Source organism: Pseudonaja textilis, chromosome 2 (genome assembly GCF_049901715.1).
Source record: "Pseudonaja textilis isolate UNSWEBS1 chromosome 2, rPseTex1.2, whole genome shotgun sequence".
NCBI lineage: Eukaryota > Metazoa > Chordata > Lepidosauria > Squamata > Elapidae > Pseudonaja > Pseudonaja textilis.
In genome coordinates this window covers 49,293,837-49,318,218 of record NC_141991.1, presented here as the reverse complement: position 1 = coordinate 49,318,218, position 24,382 = coordinate 49,293,837, and the positions used below count along the sequence as shown (strand labels likewise).

Here is a 24,382-nt window from a genome sequence, read left to right as displayed (position 1 = left end):
TTCTACTACATCTGGTGATTATATTCAAATAAAACACACACAACCAGAAGTATTAGAATACACCGAAATATTCAGAATTTTTTAAAAATAAAATTTGAAATGAAACCACAAATGTTTTATTAGGTATAATTTCAGAGAGCAGTCTACTAAGGTACATGCTGACAAAAACAACATCCAGTTTGGCACAGCATTAGAAAAGTGAAACTCTGCTTACAATATAAGAATGGGAGATCAGCACTGGCGTTTATGCAATAATGGCACAGCATATATTTGCAGTCAAACTTTAACTAAATACTAAGTTTAACCAAATAAGCAAAAATTCCTCTGTTACCTAAAATACATCACATAGCAAAGAAAGTTCAGACATTTGGAATATAATTTCAAGAAAAAAAATGGTGTTAAGCGATGAATTTAAAATAATAGATGAAATCATTTTTAAAAATATGAATCAGCTTTAACTTTTCAATAAAAGGACAAATACTTATGTAATGATTAGTGGCTAGGGATAATGGAATTGAAGGGTAAATAAAATGAACTATTTTATAGTTCCCTTTTAAATATTTTTTTTAATATTCGAGGATTTTTTAAAAAAAACTTTTTATTTTCTTTATCTCTACTAATTTTTGCTGTCAGCATGTGAAATGACCATGCTTATAATAAAGCTTCAAAAGAAGAGGAAAATAAATAAATTAATGTTTATTGCAGAAATAGGTCCCCTGTTTACAGATTTCATTGAACAGTTGTCCAGTACAGACATTTATTTGTTTTATTGAACAAATGTCCAGTACAGACATTTATCAAATTCATTTGTTAAATTATAAAGCTTATGCACTCTGATCATGTAAACATATTACAGATCATTTATTTGATACATGGTATATCACTTGTACTTACTGCAGAAGTATTTTGGTTTGTGCCTTTTTGAGGCATCCCTTTCCCCTTACCTCATATCTGAGGCTTGTATGTTTTGATTTGAGCCCTCAAAGATGGAGATATAACCTAAAGGTTTTTCTTTCTTTACTAGAGCACTTTCTTTCAAAGAGTGGAGGGGACTGCACTTTTATTCATCAGTTCATAGAGTGTCAGAGTGAGTACATAGCATTCATCACATTCACTAAAAAGTCTGTCCTATATAGAATGGGAATAGTGATAATTTTGTTGATCAAACAAGCAATGACAAGCATTTTTTAAAAAAATTGATTACATTGGTTTAAAAATTTCAGGTCCCTTTAATTAACCAAATATGTTACTTCACACGTTTAAAGGTGAACAATTATATTAGCTATGTAGTGCTGTGGAAATACAACCTGTAAGTCTGAGTAAAATATGCAATATTAATAACTATTGAATACCAGTGATAGGCAATAAGGCACATGAGAACTTCATTTTTTCCCAGCTTTCACACGGTAATTCTGATACAGATTAAAGAAGGGATAAATTGTTATTTGATAAACAAATCTTGAAAAGATTAAGAATTTCTTCTGGCAAACCTTTGGTTTGACGTGATAGATTCAGTAATGCTAAATCCCACAATCTAATATAGAATCTTTTTATTTCTTCTGTTCAACCCTGTCTGATTGTTGGGAACTGCATGGACAAATCCGTGCAATTTTTTTGGCAAGATTTTCAGAAATGGTTTACCTTCTTCCAAGAGCTAGGAGAAAGTAGCTCAAAAGTAGCTCTTCCATCTGCTTTTGTACCCAAGACATCACTAGAACTCATGGTCTCCAGGTTTCTAGCCTGATGCTTTAACCACTACATCAAACTGGCTGTTGAATCTGCTTATAACATTTATTAATTAAAATCTTAATACCATTTGTATATTTAGAATAGCTACTACATACACCAAAACTTTAAGCGCAAGCTGAATTATTCTTTGGAAATTCATGACCCTAATTTGTATATTTAACTCACAATTCACTTTTCTAAACGTAGAAGAATTAAACCCCTTGATGTTTTTTGGCATAAGAAAAACTGTCAGAACCAGTAGTTAACCTTAGAGAATAAGGAAAAAAAAGGCAGATTCATCATATGTATGGGAAACCATCAAAACTAATTAGAAGCCAAAAAAAAAAAAAAAGGAAGGGAAAGGGGTAAATAACAAAGCTATCATTATAGACTACCAATAGTGAAACATCAAGCAATTATTGTTGATGATAATGTTGATAATATGTTTTAATATTACATGAACCAAATCATAAAGAAAACAGAATTTTAAAAGTGTCTGTTATTAATCTACATATGTAATTATTATTATATACATCTAATATATTTTAGTTACCCTAAGCAAAACCAGATGAAGGAAAATAGAGATGTTTACAATTTATAATACTTTCCTTGTAGTTCTAAAAACTTACATAAGTAAGCAGATGCCTTAGTGCAAATTAAAGATATGAAATGTTCATTTGTTAGAAGGGAAGGCAAGTACAATAGCAAAATTATGGAACAGTTTCAGTCAGTTGAAGAGGTTTTAGTGGTAGAATTTAGAAAAGCCATACTGTACAGCCACGGAATCTTGAAAAGATTCCATTGGAATCAGATAAAATATTTAAAAGAGGCGCTTCATAAAGTGTGTTAGCACAAGCAAAGCATCCTCTTTCAAAATATTATAGCAGAGCACAAGCCTTCCAAAAGATCTAGCTGTTTTGAAGGCTATCCTAAATGCATGCAAGTGTACAATACAGGTAGTCTTTAACTTACAACCATAATTGAGCCGAAATTTCTATTGCTATGTGAGATGGTTGTTAAGTGAATGTTGCCCCATTTTACGACTTTGCTTGCCACAGTTGTTACAGAATCCCTACAGGTGTTAAGTTGGTAGCATGGTTGTTAAAGTGAATCTGGCTTCCCCATTGACTTTGCTTGTCAGAAGTTTACAAAAGATGATCACGTAACTTCAGGACATTGGAACCATCATAAATATGAACCAGTTGCCAAGCATCCAAATTTTGATCATGTGACCATGGGGATGCTGCAATGGTTGTAAGTGTGAAAAATTGTCATAAGTAATTTTTTTTCAGGGACATAACTTCAAACGGTCACTAAATGAACTATAAGTTGAGGACTACCTGTAATGTGTATGCACAGTGGTTTCCCTTTAAAAACTGAGAGCCCCAATAGAACTATGGGGATCCCTTCAAAGTAATTGCTTGGGCTTTCCAAAAGACATGGCTGATTTCACAGTTCAAGGCTATATTGATGTACTTTACAATGCAGCTTTTTGGAATACTCTGCATAGCTCTAATTTCTAGATGCTGCCAGTTAATAATAATGAAATAATTTGATTACAAATAAATAATTATAAAAAGACAATTAAAATAACTTTGTGGAAGAAAAAATGAACTAGGCTAGCTAAATTAGAAATTGTGATATTTTTGTTGCCTCCCAGAAATTTAGTTCTGTGTGATTGTACATTTATATTTAAAATTAAAACCAGTTTCTAATCTCTAGGAACTATGAACCTTTGCTGCTAGTAAGAATGATATAATTTTATACATCTAAAAACACAGTTGAGAAGTACATGGGGACATTATTCAATCATAGTTGCATTAATATTCAGGAAAGGCATTTTTTTTTTAATGGCACATGTTAGCCAGGAATCACCGAGGTGGCTGGCTGCCTCTGTGAAAGGAATATTTTTGGGAGGTGTTATTTTTACCCGCAGGACGCCTGAATGCCAGTAGGCAATCGGGGCGGGGCTCCTTTCTTGTCCCTACATGGTTTATTCGCTCACGGGAATCGAGCCATCGACCTCAGCAGTGCACATGCCCAGCATCTTACCCCGTGAGCCACCGCGGCCCCCCAGGAAAGGCATATTACACATTCACTACCTGTTATTCTGCTATATATCAGAGGTCCTTTGTGGTCTATTCTTGAAATGGTAATACACTGTCCCAAAATTTAGAAGAAAACCCCTTAGGATTGGGGAAGAATTGTTTTACCTAAGTCATAAAGTAATATATTCAAATTCTTTATGATTGAGCATAAGTATCAAGTTTGACCTGTGTTTATTTCAGTAACTACACTTACATGTTGAAATATAGCCTGTTCTTTCTTCATCTGTTTATCATAAAACCTTGAAATAGTTTTGTTTATTTTGAATGTATTTTCATGGTCTTTGTGCATCACATATGACTTTGAGCATCACATTTGCATTTATATAGACCAGTGGTGGCTAACCTTTTTCAGCTCCCGTGCTGATAATTGTGCACGCACTTGCTTTCGTGCACTTGCAAGCCAGCACCCAGAATGCAATTTGTGCTGCCCCCCCTGTGCATGCGTATGCGACCCCCCCTTCTGCGCAGTGTGTCTGCGCCACACATCTTTGCACATGCATGTGCGATTCTCCCTTGTGCATCTGCGCATGCACGTACGGTTCCCCCTTCATGTGCCACACATCTTTGCGCATGCAATCCCTTTGCATGCAGCGCATCCCTGCACATGCGCACATGTCTCCCATGCATCCCCCTCCACCCCCTGCGCACACACACCAGATACTCGTCAACCGGCTGTCGGGCGGTGGTGCATGCATGCGCACTGGGGCTCTTCCAGGCAACCTCACGTGTGCCGAGGAAATGGCTCTGCATACCACTTCCAGCACGCGTGGCATAGGTTCGCCAACACGGGTATAAACCCTTATTGAAAAAGTTCTAGAGCTGAATTTTTGATAGATACCACCAATCATATTATTTACAGTCCATTCTGTAAACCTGACTCGAATTACTGATTTCTGTGGTTTTATTCTTTTTTCCCTGTTCATATTTCAGATTTTGAACTATCTTTTTGGTAATTATGGCTCTTTGAGTGGTCACCTGTATTCATTGAATCGATTTTTCAGTCCTACTACATGTGCTCCATAGACCATTGCAGTCATTGTAAAACGAACAGGAACACACCTTTTAGAATGCAAGAGAGAAGGGCATCTCTTTGAAATACAAAAAACCTCTACCAGAACATTTCAAAAGAAGTTTTGTGCAAAATCATTGGCATTTATGCCATCCATTTATAGCTGTAAACTTTTATTATTATCATTCAGCAAAACTATACATAGAATTGCTTAATTTAAAATTTAAAATCTTATTTGCATTTGCATTTCACATTTATATGATTTAATTACTCTTCAGTAGACTTTAACATAAATAAATGAATTTGTTTTGTTGAGCAAATTAATATGGAAATTTTGTTATGGTGTTTCAGTTATTTGGTGGTCTGATTATATTTAATTTGACAATGAGCATTAGTATTTGTACATTTTCAAAATTATTTCCATAACTTCTCGCACTTTATCATTTTCTTTTTCTGCTTGTTCCTTCAACACACTACAAAATGTGGCTTTTTTCTGCCTCATTGTCTTATGCTACAAATGGTTATATCTTGTTCTTTTCTGATTCATTTTCTGTCTTTGTTCTTTCCACTGATACTTTCTTTTTTGTCTCTTGATCTGACTTTTTTGTCTACTTTTGTGTAGTGCTTTCCTGACTGTGTAAATAAAGAAGGCTACCACACTCCTACATTTAGGAGTGCCATCTACAAGCCTTTTTAGGAATCATTATTCCAAACAATCAAGAAACTACCCTATTGTCTGCAATCAATTTATTAGAAAAGGACATAAATATACTTTCTCCCTTCAGTTATTTGAGATAATAGCTGGAATGCTATATATTCCAACACTGGAATAGGAATATAATCAGTGACATATAAAGGGCTAGGCAAATAAAATGGATATTTATCTATGGAGGATCTGTACTACCTCTTACATCTTCCTCTTCAAAATTATTTATCTTTACTTCTGTATTCTTAGTGTCAAGAATTGACTATCAGTTAATTAGTATTTCTAATAAAGAAATATGACCTATGTTCACTATGTTGTATGTTACCATATTTTTGTACTAACATCTAAAATCTTTAGATAAAATTCCATAAGTGAAATCAACTAATATGTACATGCATGAGCATTTCATGGGGATGGGGGACTCCATAGGAATTGTTCTGAAATTTCTGTTCTGAAATTTATTAAAAAGTTTAGATGTCTTGCTTCAATTCCTTTTGATAAAATATCAGCAAAATCATGGATCAGAATGCTTTCAGTGTCTATTAGTCCTGATAGCTCTAAATTTCCTTTATTCTTACAGACAGTATGCTTTTAAGCCAAATACAGAATTCTACAAATGAAAAGGTCCTTTTTATGTTTCGTTCTTAGGAGATTTTTTTAAAGTGGTGTGATATGATAGAAACAGAATGCTGAGCTAGTAATCCTTCTATCATGTTGCAGGATTCTGACAGCTGTCTGTTAGAGATTCTTTAATTCTCTGAACTGGATAATACTTGATGGCCTCGATGTCTTTTTCCAACACAAATGAATCTATATTTTTGTGCTTCAGTTCAGAGTTTTAATATTTACTTATGAGTAGATAATTAATACTATTTTTATAATTCTTTTATTCAACTGGAAAAGTCCTTTAATTCTTGTTCAGGAAAGTATGAGGTAATACTGCTGTGTTTAAATTTGGGCATGGAATGTAGATTAGAGACACATGCAAAGAATTTGAGCTTCGATAGTAATCCCTATTTTGTTCAGCAGACAAGCTCATGGATGAAGGACATCTTTCTCGAACGGATGAAACAAAGATACTGAAAGGTCAGACTTATTACAATATTTTTGTTTTGAAATATATATTTTATCTTCAGACCTAGACATTGGACATTACATGTCAGGGAGACATATTTTAAGAATTATGATAGACAAAATATTAAATTACTTATTGCATAAGAGGGTTCCAAATAAATATATTTTAAAATGTGAACTTTAGATTTGAGAAAAGTTTGAAGCAGGCATTTTTTTGCTTTGGGTTATTTTTTTAATTTAATGTTTGCAATATAGAATTAATCTAGTTTAAAACACTTGCCTATTACACATTGTAGTGAATTATATAATATTCTCATGTCTATTCAGTAAATATCAGTGATTGAATATTAGCTTGTTATGAATTAAATATTCCATTTTTTTTTATTTTGTCAGATTTATTGCGTATCAATTCTAGAAAATCATAGTTCAGATCCTGCCGGCATCTGCTCTCCTATTTTTTTGCAAAGTGCAGGGAGCATGCCATATTTGGAAAAGAATGCAGACAATAAATACAAGTGTAATTTAATGCTTGCATGCTAGTATTATCTTGCAGAATGTTGAACTATTTTGCATTAATATGTAATGTATTCTACTCTGAAAATAATTCAGTAATGAAATTATTAAATTTTTATTGTATCCTATAGTTTATAAGACTGTCCTAGAGAAAATAATATTATAAAAGTACTGTATATTATGAACATAATTCTTGATAGATATTAAATTATATCTATCATTTATTACATTATAACTAATAAATATATGAAATTTAAAAGAAATTGCTTTTAGATTAGTAGGCAAAACTTATTTTAAAATATAAATACATTAGATGTCAGATCTCTTTCCTGAAAAAGAAATTAGAAAATTATGAGTGATGAGAAATTTCTTTATTCAAAACCTTGAAGATAAGTGGTGGACAGTGGACAAACTGACCTTGTAAGAGAGATTGCTATTCTCTTAAGTTTAATATTGATAATTGAATTTAGGACAGAATCATCTTATATTCGTTATAGTTATCACATTGATATGGTTTATCAAGGGATAGTGTTCTAGCATTTATTAAATTTTTGGGTTCATTCTTGACTCTTTATTTGAGCTTGTATAGACTTCAATGTCCTATAAAACATTTTGTAGGTTGTAACTGAAATCTAGAATCAAGCTCAAAATTTTGAAAATTGAATCCTAAATCTGTACTAGGTTAACAATGCAGAATTCAAATAATCTAAATAAGTATAATTAGCTTTTTAACATATTTACTACTGTGTGTATTGCTGGCTACAAAAAATCATGTGATCAGGATTGTAAATCCTATAAATGAAGATTAGAAAGGGATTTTGAAAATGTGAAAGAAAATTAGAGTTGTGTGATTCACTGTTTTTCATGCCTTTGACTTAAATGACTCATCACTAGTGTATACTGAGAGACCAGTTGTTCCTTTTATTTCCATATAAGGAAGCATCAGTTACCCAACTACATGTAACACATTTAAATTAGTATTTTCAAATTAGTGGGAAAGCAAGCATTTTTGGTTATTTTGAACTTGTTTGCAGTAAAATAACTTCATACAATAATGGTATTTAAGAGTGTTAGGTCCTACCCCTATTTTAATTACAATTTATTGTGTTAAAAAACCTAAGGTTGTTTATAGTCCCCAAACAAAACAAAGTAAATAAGCACAATTTGGAAAAAAAACACAGTAAAAGCAATTTAAAACACCAGATAAATGAGAAACAGTAATGTTGCATATTGGGCCTTTTTGAAAACTATTAAAATATAAAGGGAAGATGGGTTAATATTTGAAAGGTAGCCAAGCAAGTGCAAAGGAAGAATTTAAACAATGATAGTGTCATAATAAAAAATTCTTGGTAGCAATTGTCCAATTAATTTTAAAAGTAAAGGAACCAAGAGGAAGGTTTATGAGCCCACAGCAGTTAGCATGGGGAAAAAATCATTTATATTTTCCAGAACAGAGTGCAAGCTATTCAGAATTTTAAAAGTGCTAGTTAGAAATTAGAAAATACTTGGCTTTAAATTAAAGTTAAGGATTGCTTAAAAGAATTCATATGCTCAATACTAGAGAAGCGATATTTCACATTATTTACAGCTAAATATTTTAAATAGTTTGTTTTGTGAGCATGGCCATTAATTTTCTAGCTGCCATAAAAAGATTTCTTTCTGTATGACTGTAGGACTCATACAGTGAATGTGTAATCTTTGCAAATTACCATGTTTTGCCAGATCTTGTCAAAATAATTCTCTTCGGTATTCATCGGTTTTCTGCCAGTTCTATCTTTAATGTCAGTATGTGCATTTTTGAAATTTTGATATGTGTTTTGGAGGGGACAGATATAGGTGTTTCACTTGGGAAGAGAAAAACCCAGGTTCTAATCCTATCTCAAAAGCTCACTGGTCTTTGAGTTTCCCTCTCAATCCAAGCCATTTCAGACATGGGAGAAGGCAGTACCAGGTACAATTTCTTGGGCTCCTATACAAAAGGCATGATAAAAATCTAATAAATATATTGGGGAGCTTCTAATACAGTAAAGGATTTTCAGGGGAAAATATTTGTAGCTATGAAAAAAATTGGAAAAGAAGAGCTATTTTGATAAGTTATCCATTATCCCTAAAATGAATTATTCTGTAAATGGCAGATTATAGCTATTCTCTGCAAAAATAATGTAGTGAAGTTAGATTTTGAATGCTTTCTGTTTAATTATGTTAGTAGACACTTCACTTCTATTTGATTCTGTCTTGTTGTTTCAACATGGCATATAATTAATGTGAAGCTTTTGTGATAGAATTCATTTTAAGAAAAAATAAGTTTGCTGAACACCATTATGGAACATTAAATATTTTCCTAATCAAATTCCCTTTCTCTTTACTGATGTCAATTTTGGTCAATTGTAATTTCTTTAAACTTTAAAGCTCACTATACAAAACTCGTAGATGAATCAGAGGATATAGTTAATGGCTCACCAATAAACTAATGGAGAAAGAATATATTTCCTATCAGTGTCTTTTTAAAGCATTTCATTTTAATTGCCATGTTATTTGAAACATGGTATTATACGTAATGCATCAACTTATTGTTACTTTATCCACTTAAGTGCTACAAAGCAGCATTTATTCCTAATTGTAGCTCTTTTCTTTTCAAGTTACAATATAGACACTGTTTTAAAATCCCCTTTCTTTGTCCTACTTTCTTGATTTATACTCAGAATTAGTAAACAAAACAACTAATTTCTCAGTGGGTTTCAGCTGGCCAAAATACAAGTTTCAGACACAAGGCTAAGCAGCGAATGAACCAACTTCATCCTGCATGGGCTAGTTTAATATTAAATGTATGTTTTGAAAACATTTAATCCAGTTTGAACAGGAATTTAATCTACTTGTTATAATTTATGCTGGAAGTACAGTATGTATATAATTACACATTTATTTGAATGGCATTAGTGTTTATATTTTACAGAAAATCAGGCAAAAGCTAAAGAAGCTGAGCTTTCAGATACTTTGAGCCCAAGCAAAGAGAAAAGCAGTGACGACACTACAGGTATGGTTGGGGCATATCTTTCAGTGAACTTGCATTACAGTGACAATTTGTAATAAGACTTTTTTGAAAAAGCAAAATTTGAAAAAGTCATTTAAAACAGCTTCTTAATTTTCTAATCCAGGTGAATTTTTATATTTTTGCCCTATGCTGAGTTTCTAATTGATTTAAAATTCTAAATTCTAAAAATAAATTCACATTTATTCTAAATTCTAAAATAATTTCACATTTTTAGATGCTCAGATGGATGATCATGAATTAAATGAACCTATTGCTAAAGTTGCTCTCTTAAAAGGTAAATCATTATTTTCTTAATATTTGATATATTTCAATTAGCAAATAATTTAATATTGGAATTAATATTAGTTGGAAACATGGATTGAAAATTTAATTTTATCTGTAATTTGCTTTTGATGATTGTTGCTAAAGCACAAACTGATACTTTATCTATATATGAAATATAGGTAGAATCCAAAACAAAACAAATAAATTTCAGTGCACCTTATCCTCTAATTTTAATTTGGGCATGAAGCATTATTTTTTTTTAATATATTGAGTCCTTAGGGCAGTAGGCTTTGTTATTCTCACCTCTCATAAATGAAGATTGCTGTGTGAAAAATGATAGCTTTCAGTCCAAAGTCTTTTTTGCCCCTTTAAAAGCAATAAATCTGTATTTCATTCTTGAATAATAAACTATGACAAAGTCTGAAATGAAATATCAGGGTACTAGAAATATTTTTAAATATATGTATGAAAACTTATTTAAAATCTTAAGGCTGCTAAGGTTAGAATTAGCAACCTGTTTCTGTCAATGTATATTTTACAACTTCTTGCATGGCTTGGGTATATACCGTGTTTCTCCAACGATATGACCTCCCCCAATAGGAAGACCCAGCATGTTTTCTAGGCATAAAATGAAATTAAGCCCCTCCCCCCAAATTTAGGCCTATTTTAAAACTAGCAAAATGGTGGGAAGGGCGGGGGGACTTGCCATTAGGAGTGCCCCGTGGGCAGCAATTCCTCGCCACCAGCTGCTCCTAATGGGCGATCATGGCAGAGCGTGGAGAGCTCCCTACTCCTGCCAAGCACCTTTGCGGCAGACCCAAGACCTTCAGCACCCGCCGCTGTTGATTTCCCCTCTGCCCATGCCACCTCCGCGTTTGGAGCTGCCACTTCCATGTTTGGAGCACCACTGCCGTTTGGAGCTGCCGCTTCCACGTTTGGAGCACTGCCGCTGTTTGGAGCACTGCTGCTGTTTGGAGCTGCCGCCGCGTTTGGAGCTGCTGCTTCCGCGTTTGGAACCCCACCGCTGTTTGGAGCACTGCCGCTGTTTGGAGTTTCCATGTCCGCATTTGGAGCTGCCACTGAGTTTGGAGCTGCTGCTTCCGTGTTTGGAGCACTGCCACTGTTTGGAGCACCACCGCCATTTGGAGCGCCGCCGCTGCTCCAAACACGGCGGAAGTGGCAGCTCCAAACATGATGGCGGTGCTCCAAATGGCAGCGGCACTCCAAACAGGAAGTGGCAGCTCCAAACATGGCAGCAGTGCTGCAAATGGCGGCGGCACTCCAAATGGCAGCGGCACTCCAAACATGGAAGCGGCAGCTCCAAACGTGGCGGCGGAATGGGCAGAAGGGAAAGCAACAGCGGCGGGTGCCAAAGGTCTTGGGTCTGCAGCAAAGGTGTTTGGTGGGAGTAGGGAACTCTCTGTGCTTCCCCATGATCACCCGTTAGGAGCGGCTGGTGGCGCTGCCCACGGGGCGCTTTAGATGAGGATGCAAGGGGGGGGAATTAAGTCACCCCCGAAAAGACGGCCTAGTCTTTTTTTTCGCGGCTCAAAAAAATATAAGAGCCGGCCTTATTTTATGAGAAACATGGTAGATACTTGTCTTATTTGTCTCCTAACCGTTCCCTAATTCATAATGTATAGTTAACTAATTTTATCTGATTCCTATTACTTCACAAAGTAATAGAAATTAAGCTACTGACAAAAATAATGCTTTAAAGAAAAATGTTTTTTTAGCAGATGAATTGCAGGGCGCACAATCAGAAACAGAGACTAAACAGGAAATTCAGCAGCTGCACCATGAACTGATTGAAGCCCAAGAGCTAGCTAGGACCAGTAAACAAAAATGCTTTGAATTGCAAGGTGAGATGAAGAGTTCTTTGAGATGTAGAATTCCCAGGAAAACATTATACCCCAAAACAGTGATTGAAGAGGGCATTTAAGTCTGCGATCTGTACCTTTTTAATCTAGATGCCCGGTATATGATTATACCATACTTTTAGCCGAGGGGGGAAAGGCTGCTATTTTATCAGCATTTAATTGGGAATAAGAACTTAGCAGAACTTAATTCAGAATAGACATGTATAGTAGTATCTTTTGATTTAAGTTTTCAATAAATATTTAGCTTAGCAATTTAATAAATAACTATTTAGCTTAAGCAATTAAAATGAAATCAGTCATTTTCCTTTAGTCAATTTTTCTTCAAAGTAAAATGGTATCATGAATGTATTAAAAAGTGCATGATATTTTAAACAATTTTAGACAAAGTTTATTAACTAGCACAGTAATAATTTAAATATGGTAATTTACTTACATTGGTTATGCCAAAATTTTAATGACATACTAAACAAAGTAATCTTTTTAAAAACTAATGCCTAATATATACTGTAAAATTGATAATGAAAGTCATAATAAATTGGTATGTTGAGTATTTTTATAATACCTACAGCTCTGTTGGAAGAAGAGAGAAAAGCATATCGATTGCAAGTTGAAGAATCCACCAAACAAATCCAAGTTCTCCAAGGTAAAAAAAAAAGAATCTTCAGAAATATAATAGAAAAATGCATATGTTGTCATTGAAAAGAACAGAAACTGTAATAATTTTCCATACAAAATTCTTTATGTAGAATGAAATGTCTGTTAAAATGGTTTATAAAGTTAACTACTGTCTGTGACAGGACATAAAAATGTTGTGAGATGGATAACAAAATAAATAAATGAATAAATATTTAAATGAACAGGATTACTTTTTAAAGATTATTTAAATGAATGTGTGATTATTGGAGAGACACTCTAAAAATCTGCCTTATCGATGTTAGTTGTGCGTGATATTTATTAGTCCATATTATGTGATTATTTATTGCAAATGCTTCCGTGGCAGTTTAGTCACATAACTTAAGTGGTTTACAGTAAAACAAAGAATATTTATGATGTATTGCATCATTTCAAACCAAGCAGCCAGATACAAGCTAACTCGGGTATCTCTCTCATTCATACTTCAGTCCTAAAGAGCACATTTAAAAATCTGTGTTTCTAAAAACTTTCTGAATACAGTACTACAACAGAGGATACAGTTCTTATATCTGATAGGGAATTTCAGAGGAGGAATCATACTCACCCTGCATAGTGACATTGACATTGTTTTGAGATTAGCCATAATTTCCTCAGACATTGTCCAAGACAAAGCTTGATATTAACTTTTATTGCATACTAGGAGAAAGTCATTATAAATAGTTGATTGACTTCTGTTAGATGACACTAAAGTCCATTTAAGCTATTTTTCTTAATAGGTTTCTGGTTTATTTTGTTTTGCACTTTTCACTCTTAGACCATTTAAGAGTAAATATGAAACTGATTAATCTTTAAAAAAATATTGCTCTATAAGAACATTGTTAGGTTTCTGGTCTTGTTCAAAATTTTTCATTTTCATAATTGTCTAAGGCCCTTTTAGATACGATGTTATCAAAATAATGTTGAATGTACATTTTTCTTACTATAATTCTTATTTAAAAATGAGGCCTGCTGAAGTGAACACTTAAACTTTCTCTTTTAATTAGGTTTGTAATATTCCTATTTACAGTTAGTAAACTTTGGGAAGACTTTATGTAGAGTTTCATTATTACCTTACTTTGCCCTCCGAATGAGAGAAAAAATAAGTAGGACTACTATTGTTCCTGTCTTTCATAGTTATATCCATTTTTATCAATACATTTTATAACAAGAAAAAATAAAATACAAAACTGCCTTGAGACTCCTTATTCTCAATAGATTGTAATTTAAGAACAATGAAATAAATTACAAATATATGATTTTGCTCTCCTTAAGTAGCAGCTGCTCATTTACTTTAATAATTACAGATAAACTGCAGGAGATTGGTTGCTGTAGGAGCAAACAAAAGTACTATTTAAATAAATAAACATAGCTATAAAAGAAGGAAGGTTTGCAACAGCTGCTATGGCTTTCTTGAAGTGCAGGGCAAGGTTATACTATACGTATTCGAGCCAACTTACCAACCATACTGTCTTTCCAGTGCTTTCTTATTATTTCTTGCCATTTATCAGAATTTTGAGAAGCTAGATTAATTTCCTTTTTGCCTATATTGTCTAGGAGTATATTTGTATAATAAAATAGCTTCCAAGAAGCAGATCTAAATTTAGAGGAGTGTTGTGATAAATGTATACATTTAACGTGATAGTAAACCTCAAAAATCAACTCAAAAAGTGCCTCCTATATTGATATTTTTGAAATTTTGTCTAAATATTTCAAATATAGCAATGAGGGACTCATAAACTTTTGTAAAATTTATGCTACAATATCGTAATGTAATGTGAACATTTTTTCATCTTACACAGTAGTATTACTTTCATAAAAATATTTTACAGTTATATTTGAATAATATAATAATAATATGATATTAATAATTTCTAATAAACGTTTATAGCTCAGTTGCATCGATTACAAAAGGATATTGAACGTCTTCATGAAGAAAAGGAAAATGTGATTTCCAGTACACGGAATGAATTGTTGACTGCTCAGAATGAGATCCTGTTGTTGCAAGACGTGGCAGAAAAGGCCGCATCAGAAAGGGACACAGATGTCACTGTTTTAAAAGAGGAGCTTCAAAAAGTAAGAGCGGAGCTTGAACAATGGCGCAAAGAGGCTTCCAAATATGAAAAAGAAATTGTCAGTCTGCAAGCCAGTTTTCAGCTACGATGTCAGCAGTATGAGAATCAGCAGAGAGAGGAAGCCACTCATTTGCAAGGTATACACAACTGTCTTAACAATAATTTATATAAAAGTGGATTTTGGGGTTACATTGTTTTTTCATTAACAAAAATTAGGTTAATTACAGAAATTGAGATAGAGTAAATAAATATTTGAATTTTAGTTACATCATCATAAAAACAGTAGTGGGGTTGATGAACTTTAAAGCAAATCACAAGTTTTGGAAAGGAAACTCGGTCCAAAATTAAAATTTCTAGTGCATTTTGGTAGGCCAGAGTCAGAAGTATAGCCATTCCATAAAAGTATCTGAACCAAAACAAATAAAATATTGTACATTTTAATAATCTCATTTAAAGTTATAGAACAATAGAAAAAGTTTTTAATTCTAGTTTTCAAATGATCTGTTCATTGTATTATGATGGTGTTTTCCAAAAGTTCATTATTTCAGTCAAATTATTGATGAAATTCTAAAGATTATTACATTGTAAGACTGTCAGGATCTTTTCATGCCCTTTTTTGAATAAAATCATTCAGTTCAGATTGATATTATGGAAGAACAAGCAGTGATTAATTAAAAAATGTACTGGTGCTTCTTCAGACTGTGTGGAAAATTTACTAATTCTCCAGATTATTCCTTAGAAGTATGCCAGAACTATTCTGGACCAATGTTGTTCTGAAAGTAGTTTGGTGGCTTCTGGAAACAAATTCTTTGGAAAAGAAGCCATTTGATATGTTTTGGATATGACGTTCTGGACAAAATAGACCTATTTTGGGCTGAATTACCCATGAAATATCTGGAACCATTGTTCATTTTTAGGATTTAATTCTGGAAATTGCTAAGCCTCCAGATCCAAAGGAGAAACAAAGTTCCAGAATTGTCCAGAATGTTCATTGCCAAATCAGTGGGTTTTACACATTATTAATTTAAAGTTGTTTTGTTTAAAAAAAGCGTACCCCACAAAATACTGATGTGTCATAGTGAAAAAAACAGTTTTTAATCCCAGGCATGTACATTCAGATATAATTGGCAATAATAATTTTTTTAAAATAATTATTTATTAGATAGCTTGAAGAATATTATAGCACTCTTTGCTTTGTAGGTGAGCTTGAAAAGTTAAGAAAAAAGTGGGCTATTCTTGAATCTGAATGTCTCTCATTAAAGAAGGAGAATTCTGTGCTTGCATGTGAACTTCAGCAACAGGAGAAGGAGCTGCATAAGTAAGTGCCACTGAATCAAATGGGAAAAGGCCAAAGGTGTTAGATTTAAAACAATGTGTCCTGTGTTAGGGGTGAGTTCTTATAGTTTTATTTCTATTTCTTGAGAATGCTACAATTCCTCTAAATCTTTCCTCTTATTCAATTGAGCTGTTTTAGCTACAATTCTCTTCCTACTCATCCACCTCAATGAGCTAATAAAAAGTATATTATGTAGGAACAATAAGCCTTCTATGTTGGGAAATACATAGATGGTACCCATATCATTCACATCATTTTATATAAGCTTTGCTTTACTTAATATTATGAAAATAAGCCTCTCAGGCTCACTCATTTTCCTTATGTTTTCTTCCAATATAATTGACATTTTAAGCTAAGGTTATTTTTGCCTTTATTGTTAACAACAAATGAACTTTATAAACTTTAGACTTTAAATGTTGGGATCTGCTTGGTTGGGTTTTGGATATAAGCTGCTTGGAAAATACTTGCTTATGCTGTTGCTGCAATCCAATACATGAACACAGTAGCCTGTCCAACAGAACTTTAATTATAAGGATATGCAATAGAATAACAAAGAGCATACATTCACAATGCATTAATTTAAAACCCTCTGGAAAAATATGAAATATTGTGATTTTTTTTACTTCCTTTTATAGCTCTCAGCAACAGAGTTTAGCACTTAACAGTGATCTGAGTGTTCTGGAAGTAAGCCGAAAGGAACTTGAAAATAAAATGGGTTCTTTAAAAGAAGAACATCAACGTGATGCAACTACTCTAAAAACACTTCTTAATGAGGCAGAAAATCAAGCTAAGGATGCTCAGAATGAGGTACGCTTCAAACATGCATGGATGTTTGCATTTCTTTAAAGAGGCCTAGAATTAGGAGACTATTTTGTTCTCCTAACATTGGCCCTTTTATTGGATAAATTGGAATGAAATTAAATGGGTATCAGACTTCTCTCTCTTCTCCCCTCCCAGTACTTCTTTGAGCAAGAGATTTGAAACTTTTGTTTCAATATTCAGTTAAACAGAATTGCTCATTTTATTAAACAGGAATATAGCTAGTGCCTGGGTTATTCAGGGCAGTAAACTATGCACCCTTTCAAAAATAATACCATTCTATTTTATATAAAAAGGTTAGACATAAAGCATGGGTGTCTGCATTAAATATATTAAACAACTAAGGTGGAATCACATATTCATGGTCACTTTTGCTTCACTAAGTATTTAATATATTCTTAAATGTGTTTTACTTTTATCATATACTGGTCTTAATTCTTTCAGAAACTCAACTTTCCATTTGTGCAAAACATTCTGTAATTCAGTCCTTTTAACTTCGTAATATACTTTATCGAAATCAACAAAACTTCCCATCCAAATTATAGCAGTGTCAAGAGAACCTAAACTAGCACATTGGTGCAGGGTTGTAATAATATCATTAACTACCCAGAAATACTTTGGAAAAGGAGATGGGCAGCATATAATGTATTAATATTCTAATCAAGTTGATTTTTAAAAATATTTTGTATGTTCAGTTGGTAGTATGCCTGTAAAGAATATATATATAGATAGAAATAATAGTAATTCTTTCAGACACTTAATTAGCTTTGCGGATCTTGAATGGATGCTTTTGGCAAGATCTGTATTTTAAAGCGATTCAATTAATATTACTGAATTTTTTCTTATTGGGTTATCTTAAAAATAAACAATCAAATTTGAAATTAAGGTTTGTAGTTCTGAACAGTTAATTTATAGATAACGGTTCTGGTCAGTTAGATAAATTATAGATCAAATTATAGATCTGGTCAGTTAGTAGAATTATAGTAATATATTCACATGAGGTATATTTAAGTGATCAGTTTTATTTGAGAAATTAATCCATGGCAAATCTCTGGTCTGTATTCTCGCTTTTCTAACAGTTAATGAGTGATGTCATCACTTTTTATCACTTGATTGAAAAAAATGTAAGACATAGTTCTGGTCAAAGAAATGCTTTTATTGTCTTTTGTCATATTAACAATAACATAATTTATATGCTTTCCAACTCACAGCAACTCTAAAAACAGGACAATAGTTCTTATTCACTGGCAAATCAGTTCTCTTCCTAAAGGCTATTATTGAGCATGCATTCTTAAATTTGCCTTTATCTGGACTCTTCTTCTAACATATACTTACCTGTAAAACGTGACAGAAAATTTATTTCAGGCATTGACCAATAAAAGTACATTCAACAAAATTATCCCTAACAATGTAGCAAAACTTTTGCTAGTTTTAGAGAAATAAAATTTTGTTCATTGTTTAACAGATAGTGCAGATAAAAAATTATCAGAATGGCTTGCATATCACAAGGGCATTAACGGGATTCATATGGAGTTTTCCTACATTTTCCTTCTAGGATAACTATGAGGAGAGCATTAAATTAAGGTAAAGTTAAGGCTCTCCTAAATTTGGGAACTGTGATATATGAAACTAGGCACTAAAATTTGGTAATTTCAATTCTATTAAGAGAAAAAGCATCCATTTCTATTTGACGTTCTATATTTAAATCTAAACCTTCTACATTTTTGCTTTAGTAATGATATAGTTTAATCTGATTCTGAGCTTAAGACGGCATCACTGGAGAAACCATAGAAGCTGAGTTTCTTTTGCTATTTCCTAGGAAGATTTGTAGTTCTCCTACTAATATTAGATGTATCAGTCCCTTAAGTTTGTATAAAGCATGTGAACATTTAAATTCATATTCCAAATCCTTATAATAGAGAGTAATAATTTTTTAAAGAATTAAAAAATTATCCAAAAGTTATTTTTGCTTTTGCTCTTTTTATTTCCTTTAGTACGAAAAGACACAGACCATGCTTTCAGAGCTGAGGTTAAAATTTGAAATTACTGAGCAGGAAAAGCAATCAGTCACGGATGAACTTAAACAGTGTAGAGAGAACCTGAAGCTACTTCAAGAAAAAGGAAAGAATGTAAGTCAATAAAGATTGTGTATGCCAGATTTTATTTAATTTCCACTGTGACAATATTTGGACAAGATATATATGAAAGCAGTTAGTTCATATTTTCCTGGCTATAGATGATAAGAGCATTAAGGAAGTAATTTTAATTCGTTTATTATCCAAAAATTGAATATTTTTCCAGATCCAATTGGAAGGCTTCAAACATTGATTTTCCTTCCTAATCCCCCTCCCCCACTATTTTCTCTCTCCTGAATATAATCTGCATTACAGCACCCATTTTGCAGGTGCAAATAAATGTTTTACGTTGAATAAGGATGGAATTAAATAAATGGAGGTACAAAAACTAAGAAAGATGCTGATTGGGATGATCTCACTCACCTTCAAGATTGTCCCTCTAAACTTTTAATTCTGAGGCTTGAAAAACATGCTTTTTCTTAGGCATGGCTTAAGTAGCCTCTGATTTTCGTTCTTTTTTACGTAAACAGTTTGGCTAATGGTGACATTTCATTTTGTATAAATATTGTAATAATATTGACATCTGAACTATCTTGCTAATATTGAAAGCCACAGGACTTGAATATCCAAAAAAAAGTTAGTTTTTAAAAATCATTTTAAATTAACCCAGGTAGGTATATGAGATTTTAGTTCTAGTGATATCAAGATTTCACTATGAAAAAAATAGATTTATTTGTGTTTGTTTATCAGTCAAGCTTCTTACCTATTCATCTCCCTCACATAGGGCTCTGGGCAGTGTATAATTTAATCAGTATAATAAAACATCCATATTTTAGGATGCTATTGATCCTAGTATATCCTAATAAGCTTGCACTTTTGGTAAAGCAACCAATTTGCTCTTTTGTATCTTGAAAAAATACTTCATATATTATTGTACAAAAAAGCGTTTTCAAAGTTTTGATTATACAAAGAGAATTTGTGATCCTGTACAGGATATAAAATTCAAACATGTTTTTATGTTCTTTAAAACGGATAAATGTTTAGTGAAATGATTGTTAACTCCTGGGAACAGTCTCAAAATAGTTTGAAAATTAAACATTTAAAAATTATATGATCCACTGTATCATAAAACAAGTGGGGTTTTTTCAGCAAAATTGGAATTCTGAAAACATATGATAGGTGGCTTACAGAATGACTGATGATTTCAGCCACACGTTTAAGTAAATGTAGGTAACATAAACAACAGTATTGTGGAATTTTACAGAATTGCACATGTTGTGCATGCTATACCTATAAGTACCTCTTTGAAGAAGTTGCATCTTTTCCTGGACTTGTAAGGTAGCTTCACCAATATAGCAAAATGCATATGTAAGCTAAGATTCAGGTAGAAGTTTGAAAGACAGGGTATGTTTCTTATCTCAGAAATGCATATGTAAGCTAAGAACACTCTTACAAGATGCAGGTAGAGGTTTGAAAAACAAGGGTATGTTCCTTAACTCAAATATGTATTTTTCTAAGATTGAGGGGCTATCCAGTGAGCTCAGGAAAAGTTGCAGTTAATTTTAAGGGGACCAAACTAATGCTGTGTGCATGCCTATACACATTCCAAAATGTTGCATATACCTGGTCATAAGTGTATTTTATTTCAGTAAATATTTTTGTGCGGACCACATCTTATTGCCAAAATACTTTCACTAATTAAGTTGCTGGCAATATATTTTTTTAATTGATCTACTGCCTAATACAGGTCTTGCAGCTTTAATTTTATCATCCATAATTTCCATTTACCTGTCTATTGTTCTGATAAGAAATTGATGCAATTATGTAAATAGATCATTTTTAGGAAACTACTACTAATAGATTAACAAGATTGAATTATTAGGTCATAAGAATCTCTAAATGTGGGATTAGAAATTGGAGCCCCAATAAATATTAAACACAGACAGCACGGAAGTAAAATATACAGTTGTTGTTTTGTACCTTTGATTCTCTTATGGTTCGGAGTGCATTTTCTTTAGGACTGTTAATATTCATTGCTGACAAAATAATACAGCGTATATTATAGTATAGGATATTTTTCACTGCCTGAATGCTTGAGGTAAAGCAAGCTATCCCATTTTTAATTATCGTAGTTGAAAAATCTAAGAATCTAACCAGTAAGATTCTAGTTAATATTAGATACCATTCAAAAAAGAAAAAAAACACCAGAAGAAAGCAATGCCAAACTACTTCTGTATTGTTTATAGGATAATAGACATAGATATGTCTCTATAGTCAGCCAACAATTGAACTTGACTTAGAAAGTCTTCGCTTTTATTTTAGAGAGCATAATGAGACACTACACTGCTCAAAAAAATAAAGGGAACACTTAAACAACACAGTGTAACTCCAAGTCAATCACACTTCTGTGAAATCAAACTGTCCACTTAGGTAGCAACACTGATTGACAATCAATTTCACATGCTGTTGTGCAAATGGAATAGACAACAGGTGGAAAGCATAGGCAGTTAGCAAGACATCCCCAATAAAGGAGTGGTTCGACTGGTGGTGACCACAGACCACTTCTCAGTTCCTATGCTTTCTGGGTGATGGTTTGGTCACTTTTGAATGCTGGCAGTGCTTTCACTCTAGTGGTAGCATGAGACGGAGTCTACAACCCACACAAGTGGCTCAGGTAGTGCAGCTCATCCAGGATGGCACATCAATGTGAGCTGTGGCAAGAAGGTTTGCTGTGTCTGTTAGTGTAGTGTCCAGAGCATGGAGGCACTACCAAGAGACAGGCCAGTACATCAGGAGACGTGGAGGAGACTGTAGGAAGGCAACAACTCAGTATCAGGACCGCTACCTCTGCCATTGTGCAAGGAGGGACAGGAGGAGCAATGCCAGAGCCCTGCAAAATGACCTCCAGAGGGCCACAAATGTGCATATGGCTGCTCAAATGGTCAGAAACAGACTCCATGAGGGTGGTATGAGGACCTGACGTCCACAGGTGGGGGTTGTCCTTACAGCCCAACACCGTGCCGGACATTTGGCATTTGCCAGAGAACACCAAGATTGGCAAATTCGCCACTGGCACCCTGTGCTCTTCACAGATGAAAGCAGGTTCACACTGAGCACGTGACAGATATGACAGGGTCTGGAGACACCGTGGAGAACGTTCTGCTGCCTGCAACATCCTCCAGCATGACTGGCTTGGCAGTGGGTCATTAATGGTGTGGGGTGGCATTTCTTTAGGGGGCCGCACAGCCCTCCATGTGCTCGCCAGAGGTAGCCTGACTGCCATTAGGTTCCAAGATAAGATCCTCAGACCCCTTGTGAGACCATATGCTGGTGCGGTTGGCCCTGGGTTCCTCCTAATGCATGACAATACTGGACCTCATGTGGTTGGAGTGTGTCAGCAGTTCCTGCAAGACAAAGGCATTGATGCTGTGGACTGGCCCACTCGTTCCCCAGTCCTGAATCCCATTGAGCACATCTGGGACATCATGTCTCGCTCCATCCACCAACGCCACATTGCACCACAGACTGTCCAGGAATTGGGGGATGCTTTAGTCCAGGTGTGGGAGGAGATCCCTCAGGAGACCATCCGCCACCTCATCAGGAGCATGCCCAGGCATTGTAGGGAGGTCATACAGGCATGTGGAGGCCATGCACACTACCGAGCCTCATTTTGACTTGTTTTAAGGACATTGCATCAAAGTTGGATCAGCCTGTAGTGTTTTTTTCCACTTTAATTTTGAGTGTAACTCCAAATCCAGACCTCCATGGGTTGCTAAATTTGATTTCCATTTATAATTTTTGTGTGATTTTCTTGTCAGCACATTCAACTATGTAATGAACAAAGTATTTAATAAGAATATTTCATTCATTCTGATCTAGGGTGTCTTATTTTTGTGTTCCCTTTATTTTTTTGAGCAGTGTATATCAATGAGGCTCATGATAACAGTTGCTGACTCAGAAGTAAACCTTAGGGTGCAGTTGTTTTACCTGTTGCTGCAACCCTGTCATTTTGAGTAATTAGTTGCTATTTTAAAATCAGATTTAGATGTTAACAGTATTTTAGATTCAGATAATACTATACAAAATGAAACAATATTGCTTGTGAAAATGATGTGAATATGCTTGTTATTCTTTTCCCTGTTGAAAAGCATTGTGCATAACTTAGTGTTTAGTCCACACAAAGTGTTGTCAAAATTATAATTACACAGTGAGGCATCATTTTGAAGAACACATATAGCTATACAAAATCAGATATGTTTGTGTGTTCTTTACAGTGGATATTGTTTTCCATTGGAGATACTTTTTTTTTTTCATGGAAATGATGCTTATGTAAAAAAAGTATTTACATGACCGCCACCAATAATTTGGCTACAGGATTTGCATTTTATTATAAATCGGTGAAGAGAAAGATGTTTGAGGGAAAGTACTTTATGGACAGAGTTCTAGATCAGTCTTTGAAGTTCTAGATTGAGTACGGGTGAGACTCTGGCATTTGTTGTACATATAAAATGTACTGGACGCTATCATCTAGTGAAGCCTTCCAACCTAGCCTCCTCCAAATATGCTGGACTTGCTGGGTAGTGAGATAGAAAGTCCATCATTTCTGAAGGGAGATAGTCATCTAGCCAGTTGAAGAAGGCTGCTGTAGCAAATTCCTTGTGACAAGAAAATAATGTTTCATTTTTCATTATCCATGTTTATTCTGTACAGTGGTGTACTAACTTTGTATGCCAAAGTAGTTGTGTCTTGTTGGATGTCTTTATGTTTCAGTTGAAACAAGAATTGATCTTTGAACTATCCCCCTATCTAAATCATCTTTACCTTATTGATTTTTTATAGCACAAAATGATCTTAATATCCCTTCCCTTCCCTTTAGCCTTCCATATTTCCACCCGTCCCAGCCGTTTTCATCGGCCTTATCCTGGCTTTCCTGTTTTGGTGTTACAGCCCATTGTGGTAGAGAAAGGTACTACAAGCACTATTCAGTCCGTGTATGTTCGTCCCTTGTCACCTGTTTGTGCCATTTTTGTAAAAAAAAAATGCATGATGAAAAGCGAACACTTATTTACCTGAC

The 24,382-nt window shown here is 33.9% G+C and overlaps 1 protein-coding gene across 50 annotated transcripts in view; it reads left to right on the top strand.

The window, feature by feature from the left end:
• SLMAP (sarcolemma associated protein) overlaps window positions 1–24,382 on the top strand; it is a 111,882-nt gene that overhangs the window by 51,802 nt on the left and 35,698 nt on the right. For 4 of the 50 annotated variants that reach the window (XM_087923815.1, XM_087923810.1, XM_087923819.1 and 1 more), the window contains 10 exons: window positions 1,025–1,087; window positions 6,581–6,637; window positions 10,092–10,172; window positions 10,405–10,464; window positions 12,194–12,316; window positions 12,903–12,977; window positions 14,895–15,215; window positions 16,279–16,396; window positions 17,050–17,221; window positions 19,228–19,362. In XM_087923815.1, the coding sequence (XP_087779941.1) occupies window positions 1,025–1,087; window positions 6,581–6,637; window positions 10,092–10,172; window positions 10,405–10,464; window positions 12,194–12,316; window positions 12,903–12,977; window positions 14,895–15,215; window positions 16,279–16,396; window positions 17,050–17,221; window positions 19,228–19,362 (1,205 nt within the window). Of the gene's footprint in view, window positions 1–1,024; window positions 1,088–6,577; window positions 6,638–10,091; window positions 10,173–10,404; window positions 10,465–12,190; window positions 12,317–12,902; window positions 12,978–14,894; window positions 15,216–16,278; window positions 16,397–17,049; window positions 17,222–19,227; window positions 19,363–24,184; window positions 24,275–24,382 lie in introns of all 50 variants that reach the window. The other 46 variants (XM_087923813.1, XM_087923808.1, XM_026723601.2 and 43 more) reach the window with 20 other exon arrangements.